Below are 15,100 nucleotides of genomic sequence, written 5' to 3'. Positions count from 1 at the left end.
TTTGACGGTTATTTTATAGCTTAAATGAGGAGAATTGCACTCGATGTGTGTGTGTAGAAAGCGAGGTGGACCCTTACCGATTTGTCTTTGAGCCGCTCCCCCTTGATGAGGAAGTCTGCTGTGGTGGTGGTGGTGTTTGGGTCTGTGGTGCTGCTGTTGCTGTTGCTGTCCGGTGTCCGGCTGACTTTGTAGACGGTGACGCAGCTGAGGCCCCCGGCTCCCAGAGGCAGCCACCCACCGCTGGAGTCATCCCGAGTCATGACCACTGCTCTCACACGCGCATAACTGTCACTGAAGACAGAGACAGAGAGAAAGACATGGTTAGGGTGGGACTGTAACAAGACCACGGCATCAACTACCTCTGTATATAGAGAGAACACAGATACTATGACAACACAACCATGTCGCCTCACGGGTACAGGGCTGCCATTGCACACACAGAGAACATGGTTAGGCATAATGACGGCAACACGACCACTGCTTCAACACATGCATGACTTGTCACTAAAGAATAGAACACACACACACACTATAACCGACCGTAATGTGACACTCACAAATGTCAGTAAGAGTGAGAGAGAGAGAAATAGAGAGAGGACAACAGAAAGAGAGTTGGAGGTGTCAGAGAAACACACAGTAATTAGAAGTGACAGGTCATGAAATACAATGGCAGGAGGGCCTGAAAACCCAACACATCCCAAAAACAAGAGGATATTAAAACCTTGAACAATCATTTACAACCTCCGTATCTCATGGGCTTTTATGAGATGTCACTGACCGATGTAGGGCCCTATATCTTTTTTTTTGCCCGATTCCACTTTCTCCCAAATTCGGATTTCTCCGTTTTGTTTTTCCAGGTTTCCAGTTCAAGTTTTAACTCTCAAAAATCACTGGCTCAGCGCGTGCGTCCGTGTGTGCCATCGTGCGCATGTTGATTTTGTCTAACCCTACCAGACAGTTCATGACACGCAGGTTAACTAACTACCAACTATACTGAACAAAAATATAAAACACAACATGTAAAGTGTTGGTCCCATGTTTCATGAATAAAAGGCCACTAAAATGTGCAGTTGTGTCACACAACACAATGCCACAGATGTCTCAAGTTGAGGGAGCGAGCAATTGGCATGCTGACTGCAGGAATGTCCACCAGAGCGGTTGCCAGAGAATTGAATGTTAATTTCTCTACCATAAGCCACCTCCAACATCATTTTAGAGAATTTGGCAGTACGTCCAACAGGCCTCACAATCGCAGACCATGTGTAACCACGCCAGCCAAGGACCTCCACATCCGGCTTCTTCACCTGCGGAATCGTCTGAGACCAGCCACCCGGACAGCTGATGAAACTGTGGGTTTAAACAACCGAAGAATTTCTGAACAAACTGTCAGAAACCATCTCAGGTAAGCTCATCTGTGTGCTCGTTGTCCTCACCAGGGTCTTGACCTGACTGCAGTTCGGCGTCGTAACTGACTTCAGTGAGCAAATGCTCACCTTTGATGGCTACTGGCATGCTAAAGAAGTGTGCTCTTCACGGATGAATCCCGGTTTCAACTGTACCGGGTAGATGGCAGACAGCGTGTCGCGCTGCATGAGGCAAAATGGTAGTCATACCTGATACTGACTGGTTTTCTGATCCACGGCCATACTTTAAAAAAAATATGTTTAAGGTATCTGTGACCAACAGCTGCATATCTGTATTCCCAGTCATGTGAAATCCATCCATAGATTAGGGCCTAATGAATTTACTTAAATTGACCGATTTCCTTACAGTTCATATAACTCAGTAAAATCTTTGAAATTGTTGCATGTGGCATTTATATTTTTGTTCAGTGTTTATTAATTTGAGGACAGGTTGAAACACACATGAAACATTCATGGACATTTAGCTAACTTGCTGTTGCTAGCCAATTTGTCCTCGTAGATAAACATTGGGTTGTCATTTTACCTGAAACGAATGTTCCTTTTTTCCCACTGGATCGTTGTAAATTTGGACCCATTTTCAGTCACACAAAATCATGTGTTCCCTACTTCGACAATTAATCCACAGATAAAAGGGGAAACCTAGTTTATTTTATTTTATTATTAATCTCTTCATATTTATTCTTCTTCTATGGATTTTATATGGCGGTTGGCAACCAACTTTAAGGTACATTACCGCCACCATCTGGAATGGAATGTGGACCTCGCTCATCTTTCAATCACCCACGTGGGTTAGTATGTTCCTAAAAACCAATGAGTAGATGAGAGAGGCAGGCCTTTCAGTGTGTCAAGTGTCTAAAATAGAACCAAGTTCTATTTTAGCACCGGGCTACGCAGACGCCCGTTGACGCGTGCGAGCAGTTTGGATGAAATGATTGAATAACATGTACATTTATTTTGCAACACTCACGCACGAAACAGGGGTGGTTTGGTCAGCATGTTTTGATAATCTTGGGCAAATTAATGCATTTTCAAATAAGTTCAGTACATTTAGTTGATGTCCTACTAAATTCAATACATGTTTGAATATTGTTGAATTCCGTTTTAATGTCTGGATTCCATGACTCCATCAGCGTTCTCCACAAGGTATGGACAGGAGCATAAAAGGCTCATCTGTTTTTTTTTAAAGGCCTATGGGTTTAAGAGAGTTTGTAAAGATACCAACACCTATAATCAATCCCAGGTTACCATAAACTAAAACCCACCATGGATATAACTAAGTAGTGACACATTAAAAGCCCAAACATACAGTCCCAGTCAAAAGTTTGGACACACCTACTCATTCCAGGGTTTTTCTTGATTTTTTACTATTTTCTACATTGTAGAATAATAGTTAAGACATCAAAACGATGAAATAACATGTGGAATCATGTAGTAACCAAAAAAGTGTTAAACAAATCAAAATACATTTTACATTTGAGATTCTTCAAATAGCCACCCTTTGCCTTGATGACAGCTTTGCATACTCTTGGCATTCTCTCAACCAGCTTCATGAGGTAATCACCTGGAATGCATTTCAATTAACAGGTGTGCCTTCTTAAAAGTGAATTTGTGGAATTTCTTAAAAATAAAGAAAAACCCTTGAATGAGTAGGTGTGTCCAAACTTTTGACTGGTAATGTATGTCAGAGCCAGAAAGTCATTGTCTTTGTGTGTGTGTGGTCAGTCAGTGCATACGATGTGTCCCACTTCTTGGAGGCCAAACAGTGGTTGAGTGACCATGTGGCCAGGCTACAGACTCCAGAGTCAGGCTCATGCTGTGGCCTCACTTTTCCACTACAGCAGGCAGGTAGCGGAGGCTGTCACTGTTAGGTTACTGTAGTGAATGTATCCAGCCATCTTCCCTCTCCCTGCAGTCTGATGGCTCTCAGATTATATAAGAACATTCCTCTGGGCCACCGGAAACGACAGCACGTTACAGAACCTACTAGTAACATATTAAAGGCGGAGTGAGTGAGTGAGTGAGAGATATACCGCGAGACGTCTTTCTCTGTGGCATGTTGCACCCTCACAGGGGTTAGAGTTTATTAACCTATTGATGAAGCAGCCAGCACCACTGGATTTGGTTGACAATGGGTATTTACCCCCTTCTGTTTAATGTAATCAATTGTAGTAGTCAGTGAGCCAGGGATGAGGGATAAAATGCCAAATTATGCTTGATTTTGCAGATGAGCCCTGCATGAACACATCAATAAACAACAATTACACTATACATATCTAAGGCTGAAACGTAACAAAATGTGGGAAAGGTCAAGGGGTCTGAATACTTTCCGAATGCACTGTACATACACATCAATTATGCAATACATGAAAAGCAAAACACAATCATATGAAACAAACACATTCTTCAGTAAAAAGGCCCTCTAACATCTGCATGAATTGCCCTAGAGGCACCAACTCCACCAGCTGTGGCCCTTTACACTTGTATCCGTATAAGGGTTGAAAATGGCAAATTTGGACACTGATAAGCGTCTAAATTGGAACGCAGTGGCTGTGAAGTAACATAGTATACATGAAGTCAGAGCTCAGGGTCTCTGCTTCACAGCTCTGTATGGGTTTTCACTGACCGCCGTTCTGAACTTGAGCACCGCGTGAGACAAGAACTTTTGCAGTTTTTGTTGCCAGAGTGAGAGAAATGCTGTAAATTACGGAGACTATGTATTTTGAAAGATGAGATGTTGAGGTTTATAATAAATTCTCTGGCTGCAGTCTGTCGACACACAAGCAAGCCAAACACCCAGGAATCTAAATGTGCACCTCAAATTTCCATATCATAAAACGTTTGTATGCTAATATAGTCTCAACGTTTATGATCACTATGTTTGATGTACAGTTACAAGATGATATGGCGTTATACCCTGGGTTGTCCTGAACAGAATAACCATTTTTGGATTGTGTAAACAGTAATATAAAAGGCGGGAATGCAGGGCTATGTTCCAAAGTAAACAACTACATGTGTGCTTGCTCTAGTTCCTCAACAGCACAGCTAGGGGAACAAAAAAAAGCACCTTATAGTTGAAGACTCTTCTATGAGTCATAAAAGTGCATCAATCTACGAGACTTCAAAAGAGGGCCAGCCTACTTTCTGATACAAAATGCAATGACGTATACTGAACCTATCGCCCGTAATAAAGTACAATGCGCTATGATAAACTGCGTCCAATGGCTTCAATACAGTGGCAGCTGCATAATTGGAATGAATGTTGACTGAATTATTTGTTTTCTGCTATTTAACGAAAGACAATACCTATTCCTATAGAAGGAGCCTATTTTGATTCTTAATTTCTTAACTAACTCATCAACAAGCTTTTTGAAAGATGGCTTTTCGTCAATCCAGATAAACAGGAACATGATCAATGAGGGCATCATCCAAAGCACAGTTGAAGTCAGAAGTTTACATACACTTAGGTTGGAGTCATTAAAACTCGTTTTTCAACCACTCCACAAATTTCTAGTTAACAAACTATAGTTTTGGCAAGTCAGTTAGGACATCTACTTTGTGCATGACACAAGTAATTTTTCCAACAATTGTTTACTGACAGAGTATTTCACTTATAATTCACTGTATCACAATTCCAGTTTACATACACTAAGTTGACTGTGCCTTTGAACAGCTTGGAAAATTCCAGAAAATGATGTCATGGCTTTAGAAGCTTCTGATAGGCTAATTGACATCATTTGAGTCAATTGGAGGTATACCTGTGGATGTATTTCAAGGCCTACCTTCAAAATCAGTGCCTCTTTGCTTGACATCATGGGAAAATCAAAAGAAATCAGCCAAGACCTCAGAGAAAAATGTGTAGACCTCCACAAGTCTGGTTCATCCTTGGGAGCAATTTCCAAATGCCTGAAGGTACCACGTTCATATGTACAAACAATAGTACGCAAGTATAAACACCATGGGACCACGCAGCCGTCATACCGCTCAGGAAGGAGACACATTCTGTCTCCTAGAGATGAACTTACTTTGGTGCAAACCAATCCCAGAACAACAGCAAAGGACCATGTGAAGATGCTGGAGGAAACAGGTACAAAAGTATATATATCCACAGTAAAACGAGTCCTATATCGACATAACCTGAAAGGCCGCTCAGCAAGGAAGAAGCCACTGCTCCAAAACCGCCATAAAAAACGATTTGCAACTGCACATGGGGACAAAGATCGTACTTTTTTGAGAAATGTCCACTGGTCTGATGAAACAAAAATAGAACTGTTTGGCCATAATGACCATCGTTATGTTTGGAGGAAAAAGGGGGTTGCTTGCAAGTCGAAGAACACCATCCCAACCGTGAAGCACGGGGGTGGCAGCATCATGCTGTGGGGGTGCTTTGCTGCAGGAGGGACTGGTGCACTTCACAAAAATATGGCATCATGAGGAATGAAAATTATGTGGATATATTGTAGCAACATCTCAAGACATCAGTCAGGAAGTTAAAACTTGGTCGCAAATGAGTCTTCCAAATGGACAATGACCCCCAGCATACTTCCAAAGTTGTGGCAAAATGGCTTAAGGACAACAAAGTCAAGGTATTGGAGTGGCCATCACAAAGCCCTGACCTCAATCCTATAGAACATTTGTGGGCAGAACTGAAAAAGCGTGTGCGAGCAAGGAGGCCTACAAACCTGACTCAGTTACACCAGGTCTGTCAGGAGGAATGGGCCAAAATTCACCCAACTTATTGTGGAAGCTTGTGGAAGGCTACCCGAAATATTTGACCCAAGTTAAACAATTTAAAGGCAATGCTACCAAATACTAATTGATTGTATGTAAACTTCTGACCCACTGGGAATGTGATGAAAGAAATAAAAGCTGAAATAAATCAGTCTCTCTACTATTATTCTGACATTTCACATTCTTAAAATAAAGTGGTGATCCTAACTGACCTATGACAAGGAATTTTTACTAGGATTAAATGTTAGGAATTGTGAAAAACTGAGTTTAAATGTATTTGGCTAAGGTGTATGTAAACTTCCGACTTCAACTGTACGTATGCACAAATCATCAGATACATTTTTACATGATGTGGAAAAGAACATACTTGGTTTTACCTTCATTAAGTACCCATTTCAGTTCAACAAAGGCTATCTGCAGGGTAATAAAGGCAGATTGAAGCTCTGACAGAGCCTGGTCAGCTGTGGGGGCAATAACATAGTGGCTGTTGAGCAAGTTGAGAAGACTAAACTTCTTGGTGTCATCTTAAACTGTAAATTGTCAAGGCATATTGATTTAATTGTTGAAAAGATGGGGCAAGGTCTGTCTGTGATAAAGAGAAGTTCAGCATTTTTAACACTACAGTCGACCAAACAAGTCCTGCAGGCTCTAATTTGTATTAATCTTGACTATTGGCCGGTGATATGGTCAAGTGCTGCAAAAAAGGACCTAGAAAAGCTGCAGCTGGCCCAGAATGGAGCAGCATGTCTTGCCCTTCAATGCAAACAAATCATGTCAATCTCTCTTGGCTTAAAGGAGAGGAGAGATTGACTGCATCAAATCTTGTTTTTGTGAGAAATATTAATGTGTCAAAATAATTGTCTGTATAATCAATCAACATACATATAGCTCTGACAGACATACAGTCCTTACCCCACCAGACATGCGACCAGGGGTCTCTTCACAGTCCCTAGGTCCAGAACAAATTCAAGGAAACTTACAATATTATATAGAGCAATGATTGAATGGAACTCCCTTCAATCTCATGTAGCGCAAGTGAACAGCAAACCTGGTTTCAGAAAACAAAAGAAGCAACACCTGACCTACTTATTGTGTGTATGTATGTACTGACATGTACATTGAGTGTACAAAACATTATGAACACCTTCCTAATTTGAGTTCACCCCCTTTTGCCCTCAGAACAGCCTCAATTCGTCAGGGAATGGACTCTACAAGGTGTCGAAAGCGTTCCACAGGGATGCTGGTCCATGTTCACGCCAATGCTTCCCACAGTTGTGTCAAGTTGGCTGGATGTCCTTTGGGTGGTGGACCATTCTTGATACACATTGGAAACTGTTGAGCGTGAAAAACCCAGCAGTGTTGCAGTTCTTGACACACAAAATGGTGCGCCTGGCACCCACAACCATACCCCGTTCAAAAGGCACTTAAATCTTTCATCTTGCCCATTCACACTCTGAATGGCACGCATACACAATCCATTTCTCAATTGTCTCAAGGCTTAAAAATCCTTCTTTAACATGTCTCCTCCCCTTCATCTACACTGATTGAAGTGGATTTAACAGGTGACATCAAGAAGGGATCAAAGCTTTCACCTGGATTCACCTGGTCAGTCTCATGGAAAGAGCAGGTGTTCCTAATGTTTTGTACACTCAGTGTATGTGTAACTGATAGATGCACACACCCCCACACATTATTATTATTATTATTATTATTATTATTTCGCTGTATTGTTTATTTTTTAGCAAATTTGTGTGCCTTTTATTGTTCTTATAAAAAAATTTATATATATATATATATATATATATATATATATATATATATATATATAAATCTGGAAGGTCTACATGTTAATGTTTTTAAATGTATGTCAATTGTAATGTATTTTTGCCTGTAATGTCTTTTTCGTTATGTGCCGGACCCAAGTAAGACTAGCTGTTGCCATTGGCGTCGGCTAATGGGGATCCTAAATAAAATCAAAATCAAAGCATACACTACAGTCTGCATACAGGTGAAAGTATATATACTTTTTACAGATAAACCAATATTGTTCATGTAAATAGTGAAAAGAACCGGACCAAGAATCGATCCCTGTGGGACACCCTTTGTTATGTCCAGAAGACCTGATTTAACACCATCAATAAATATATACCGTCCGTTAAATAATTTGATGACTGAACGTTTACAAAACGTTTACAAAGAGATTGCCTATTCAATCAATGTCCAATAGGCTAATGGTTTCCGTCACAAGGCAGTTCCTGTTACAAGAGTAGAGCAGCGTTTTCCATTTTCTCCATTCATACCAGTGTAAAGTCTCTTCACTGCAATAACTCAAACAGGTGCCCTTTGCTCTACATCCACGCCCTTGGCAAACCTTGATGCCGAGGTTATTAGTTATCGATTCATCCATTTGAGCCATCGAGCATCCAAACTTAGGTAGGCCTACATACAAATGCTAGCTACCCCTGGTAATAGTTGACTAACGTTCCTTCCATGATCAACGACCAAGGTTAATACCTCCAAAATAAATCAACCAACAAAACAGGAAAGTTGGTTTCAGCAGCCTTGAGACCACACAGTCAATTCCGGCCCTGTGGGAGTGGAGGAAGGAGGGATGAGGGGAGGAGGCCTACTGCATTACACCCCTTGTGCACACAATGTGGTAACACGCTCCTGGTCATGCTAATCAAAAGTAGCCTTCCTTACAAACATTAGGGCTTGTAACACAAACAGGAGAGATGTGAACTAATGCATTCTTTACATTAGTAAAATATGTGTAGTAAAATCTGCCTCTCTTCAACATCAGATTTGCAACTTTTCTGTTTACACTATCCTTATATTATCCTTGGATGTGGTGTGGCCAAAGCAACATTTCTGCTTCATATGTGTGTAGATTCAGCATACCGTAACTACCATAGTAGTGTATAGACAAACAAAAAAAGGATAGCTATCAAACTATAAAGGAGCTCATCTAAACCATGTCGCCCATAATGTTGCACAAATGTGTGGACATTTTAAAAGCCTTTAATTTTCAAATTTGCCTAACAACAAAAATGCTGTGTACTGGTATTAAAGGGATACTTCAGGAGTTTGGCAATGAAGTCGTTTATCTAATTCCCCAGAGACAGATGAACTTGTGGATACCATTTGTATGTTTCTGCGTGCAGTTTGAAGGAAGTTGCTAACTATAGTTGCCGCAATTACTAACTAGCATTAGCGCAATGACTGGAAGTCTATGGTATCTGCTAGCATGCTAGTAGATACCAAAGACTTCCAGTCATTGCACAAATGCCAGTTAGCATTGGCGCCTGTAGATGTGTCTCTACCTACGGAGGTGGCTTGAGAAAGAGAGATTTTTATCTAGATCAGTCTCTTTACACTACAAAAATGTGTGTCCTGGAACTAGTATGTGTTATCAAACTAGTGAAGTGTAAAAAGGCCATAACAATGGGCTGTGATGACCTGACAGTGCAGGCAGACAGGGAGTTTACGATGAGTTCCATTTGGCAGCTCTTTACAGGGTTCTACACTAACTATTTCCACTGGTGTGCTACCAACTTTTTCAGTTTGTGGCACCAACACATGATTTGGTCACACCAATTTTTTTATAAAATAATTGATAATGACCGGGCCTGTGTCCCATAATATGCCTGCATTCCATACAGAACCAGGCGAATAATGACTAGCCATCTTTTAAATTAGCATGCCCTTGTGATCTTACACTGATTGTGGTAGATTTACTGTAACAGCAAAGAAAATATACTTAAAATAAAGTGCAAAATGTATTTATCCAGGTTTCAAAGTGCTATGTGTTATGCGAAATCCTCTAGAAGGCAGAATTAGCAAAAACTATACTTGATACCAAAAACAATACAAAGGCCCCCCCCCCAAAAAAAACGGGGAGGACTGTGATATCCCCCCGTTTTTTTCAGGTTTTTGTTCTCAAAATCACACTTTAATTGAAAAGCAACTAAATTGGATGTTCTAAGTCCACAACAAAGATTAAACCATATCAGGGGACCATTTTTTAGGTCTGGGAAAAATCTGAGAAATTTTGATTTTTTTTGTAGTTACCCTTTATTTCAGGTGCAAACCAGCCAGACAGTTGTGTTTGGCTAGCAGTGTTTCTGTAGCGTACTCGTGATGAGTTTCCAAAATAAATGGACACTGGATTGATGCAAATGTAACCGACCACCTCGATTCGGTCTTATGTAAAACATTTTGAAATAGTGTTTTTTACATTGCAGTTGAGGAACAATGGGAAAGTAATTCTGCTTTGAAAATTGATAAACTTATAACCCCACTTTTGAGAAAATGGTCCTTGAATGTTTTGGAACACCTACTGGACAGCTCTTCTTTGTCTACACCCATTCAGCATCGTTCACACCCTCTTAAGCCTTAGTCCCAGCCATCTCTTTAAGGATTCACGTGAGGCCATGTGGTAAACACATGCTATATCAATTAAAATGTGAGTTTATTTGTCACATGCACAGGATACAGAAGGTGTAAACGGTACAGTGTTAGTACATGCATATTTGCATAGTACAGGTTTATAATGGCGCCGGAGGGAATGGCTGCCATTTTATGGACTCTTAACCAACCGTGCTCGCCTGCGGTAGAATATATCATGATAAGCTGTAGACCAGACTATCTACCAAGAGAGTTTTCATCTACATTCTTCGTAGCTGTCTATTTACCACCACAAACCGATGCTGGCACTAAGACCGCACTCAATGAACTGTATCCGGCCATAAGCAAACAGGAAAATGCTCATCCAGAGGCGGCACTCCTAGTGGCCGGGGACTTCAATGCAGGGAAACTTAAATCCGTTTGACCTCATTTCTACCAGCATGTTAAATGTGCGACCAGAGGGGGAAAAAAAAACTCTATACAACCTTTACTCCACACACAGATACGCGTACAAAGCGTTCCCTCGCCCACCATTTGGCAAATCTGACAATAATTATATCCTCCTGATTCCTGCTTACAAGCAAAAACTAAAGCAGGAAGCACCAGTGACTCGGTTAATTAAAAAAAGTGGTCAGATGAAGCAGATGCTAAGCTACAGGTCTGTTTTGCTAGCACAGACTGGAATATGTTCCGGGATTCTTCCGATGGCATTGAGGAGTACACCACATCAGTCACTGGCTTCATCAATAAGTTCATCGATGACGTCGTCCCCACAGTGACTGTACGTACATACCCCAACCAGAAGCCATGGATTACAGGCAACATCCACATTGAGCTAAAGGGTAGAGCTGCCGCTTTCAAGGAGCGGGACTCTAACCCGGAAGCTTATAAGAAATCCCACTATGCCCTCCGATGATCCATCAAACAGGCAAAGCGTCAATACAGGACTAAGATCGAATCGTACTACACCGGCTCCGACGCTCGTCGGATGTGGCAGGGCTTGCAATCTATTACAGACTATACAAAGGGAAGCACAGCCATGAGCTGCCCAGTGACACGAGCCTACCAGACGAGCTAATTTACTTCTACACTCGCTTCGAGGCAAGTAACACTGAAACATGCATGAGAGCATCAGTTGTTCCGGACGACTGTGTGATCACGCCCTCCGTAGCCGATGTGAGTAAGACCTTTAAACAGGTCAATATTCACAAGGCCGCAGGGCCAGACGGATTCCCAGGATGTGTACCCTGAGCATGCGTTGACCAACTGGCAAGTGTCTTCACTGACATTTTCAACCTCTCCCTTTCTGAGCCTGTAATACCAACATGTTTCCAGCAGACTACCATAGTCCCTGTGCCCAAGAACACTAAGGTAACCTGCCTAAATGACTACCGACCTGTAGCACTCACGTCTGTAGCCAGGATGTGCTTTGAAAGGCTGGTCATGGCTCACATCAACACCATTATTCCAGAAACCCTAGACCCACTGCAATTTGTATACCGCCCCAACAGATCCACAGATGATGCAATCTCTATTGCGCTCCACACTGCCCTTTCACACCTGGACAAAAGTAACACCTATGTGAGAATGCTATTCATTGACTACGGCTCAGCATTCAACACCATAGTGCCCTCAAAGTTCATCACTAAGCTAAGGACCCTGGGACTAAACACCTCCCTCTGCAACTGGATCCAATAAATTATATTGGCGCAGTAGAACTTTAAATCAGAGCCTAGAGGAAATGTCTGATTTTCAAAGTAGGCTATTCCATGATGACTGAATTGCGCATCGCAAATATTCAACGAAGACTTAACTTTTTAATTAGCTGGTTCGCATACCCATTCTTGCCTTACCATTTCCTGCTAGATATCATATCTTGGACATCTTTCCTAACCCTACCGCTGTTGGTCTTGACTTCCTCCTGGCGACCTTAGCCCCTTCCTGGTTCCTCCTGGCCTGAGACTTTTCTTGTTTCCTCCTATTCTGAGCCCCTTCCTAGCTCCTCCTTTTCTGAGACAGCAGCACTATGGGACCATGATGACACTGAGGACAACAACCCAGTTTGGGCAAAGGTAGGGTAGTAAAGGGGGCAGTAACATGGGGGCGATATTGCACCCCTAACACCGCCCCTACAGCCCCCAATAAAGGCAGTGGGTCCTGGAGGAACTGTTAGTCAAGGCGGGGGTCCCTGGGGGCTACCAGAAGGCAGGCGATGGTGTCACTCAGCCATGACCAGGTTATAATGACCAGTGTCTGACCCCACAGCAACAGACCACCAACAGCCAGGCCCCACCATCACTCACATGCCAGCAGCCAGGAGACCCATGCGGGCTGGAGGGGCACTGACAGAGTGGAAATAGGCAGGTGTGTGTAAACACGTAATGTCGCCTTTTCAACACTATTTGAACTCAAACACAACACTGTTGAAGCCACTTACCCGGATTCCTGGATAAGTCATACAGCATTCCAGCCAGAAAGCTGGAATGCAGTTCAGTTTTCCATTGTTTGACACCGTAAGAAACCAAACCTAGGCTAACATGCATTTTTGCAGCTCACAAAGAATGAAGTTGACAGTTACCCCAGAAACCTGGTAAATCGGTTTCGTCTAATAAACCTGACGATTTCATAAACAAAGGAACTTCCATATTTCTGTGGAGGCATCACAATCAGGCTTCCAGCAGTGCAACTATTCCATTTACATTTGCGTCATTTAGCAGACGCTCTTATCCAGAGCGACCCACAGTTAGTGAGTGCATACATTCCCATAATGGCCCCCCAACATGCTACACTGACACTCTGCCCTGCTTACTAAAGCAACCCACATCAACATGGCAATGAGCACCGTTTCTCTTGAAAAGTAAGCTTAGCCTATTGGTTTGCACTGTCCAGACATTAACAGACCTGCTTGTTGATTTATTTCCTCTAATTCCAATTAAATTAATATTTTTTCTCTCATGCAACAACTCCTCCACCACTCCTTAAAAACAGAAACCCACAATCTCTTGAAAAGAAAAGCATCTTAAGCCTGGACACAAACCCTCCACTCTCCCTCCTCTCACACACACTAGGGCCCTATAAAATCAGTTAGATTTTCTGCCTAATTCCGTTTAGTTTTTGCAGGTTTCCGTTTTTTCCCGTTTTCACTCTCAAAATCACACTTTTTAAATAGAAAAACAACTAAATTGGATGTTCTATGTCCACAGCAGGAGACCACTTTTGAAGTCTGGTAAATGTTTTTAAACATTTAGATTTTGGGGTGTAGTTACCCTTAATATCCAGTGCGTACCTAGCAAGAGGCTGTTGTTCAGGTGTGTTTTTGTAGCGCACATGATGGTAGAGTTTGCAAAACAAATACCCACTGGATTGATGCAACTAATCATGATATCATTCTGCCAGGTAAGCATATGCTAATTCTAGCTAACATTTAATTGAAAATAAATGTGCAACCGGTTTTCCCCACTAAGCAATGAGTCAAAGTCAGAACCCGAGCATTCTCGGGTCTCTCCTCCACCAGTTACGGGGTCTGAGCCACCGAAGCCTCCCACCATTAGCTCTGACAGATTGAAAACCCTAGTCATTGGCAACTCCATTACCCACAATATTAGACTTCAAAAGAATCATCCAGTGATCATACATTGGTTTAGCAGGGGGCAGGGCTACCGACGTAAAGGCTAATCTGAAGATGGTGATGGCTGAGGCTAAAACTGGCGAGTGTATAGTGATATTGTTATCCTCGTCGGCACCAACGATGTTAGGATGAAACAGTCAGGTCACCAAGCACAACATAGTTTCAGCGTGTTACTTTGACAGAAAGATGTGTCGGCATCGAGTAATTGTCTATGGTCCCCTCCCAGTTAGGGGGAGTGATGAGCTCTACAGCAGACTCGCACAATTCAATTGCTGGTTGAAAACTGTTTTCTGCCCCTCCCAAAAGATCACACTTGTTAATAATTGGCCCACTTTCTGGGACTCACCCACAAACACGACCAAGATTGGCCTGCTGAGTAGTGACAGACTCCATCCTAGCTGGAGGGGTGCTCTCATCTTATCCATCAACATAGACAGGGCTCTAACTCCTCAATGAGATAGCCAGCCTGCCAGCTTAGTGGAGTCTGCCCCAGTCTGTGTAGTCAGCTCAGATTTGTGCAGTGCAAATAGTCAGGGTAGCCATGATTAGCTGTTTAGGAGTCTTATGGATTATGGGGTAGAATCTGTTGATAAGCCTTTTGGACCTAGACTTGGCGCTCCGGTACCGCTTGCAGTGCGGTAGAAGAGAGAACAGTCTATGACTAGGGTGGCTGAAGTTGTTGACAATTTTGAGGGCCTTCCTCTGACACCGCCTGGTATAGAGGTCCTGGATGGTAGGAAGCTTGGCCCCAGTGATGTACTGGGCCGTACGCACTACCCTCTGTAGTGCCTTGCAGTCGGAGGCCGAGCAGTTGCCATACCAGGCGGTGATGCAACCAAATAAAATAAAATTTTATTGGCCACATGCGCCGAATACAACAGGTGCAGACATTACAGTGAAATGCTTACTTACA

At 42.4% G+C, this 15,100-nt stretch overlaps 1 protein-coding gene across 2 annotated transcripts in view; it reads right to left on the bottom strand.

The window, feature by feature from the left end:
* The window catches only part of LOC121544762 (sprouty-related, EVH1 domain-containing protein 1), a 70,063-nt gene that overhangs the window by 26,681 nt on the left and 28,282 nt on the right, over nt 1-15,100 (bottom strand). For both annotated transcript variants that reach the window (XM_041854891.2, XM_041854890.2), the window contains one exon: nt 78-291. In XM_041854891.2, coding sequence (XP_041710825.1) covers nt 78-291 — 214 coding nt within the window. The remainder of the gene's footprint in view (nt 1-77; nt 292-15,100) is intronic.

The sequence above is a fragment of the Coregonus clupeaformis genome, chromosome 29, assembly GCF_020615455.1.
Source record: "Coregonus clupeaformis isolate EN_2021a chromosome 29, ASM2061545v1, whole genome shotgun sequence".
Taxonomy (NCBI): Eukaryota; Metazoa; Chordata; class Actinopteri; order Salmoniformes; family Salmonidae; genus Coregonus; species Coregonus clupeaformis.
This window is presented reverse-complemented; position numbering and strand designations above follow the sequence as displayed.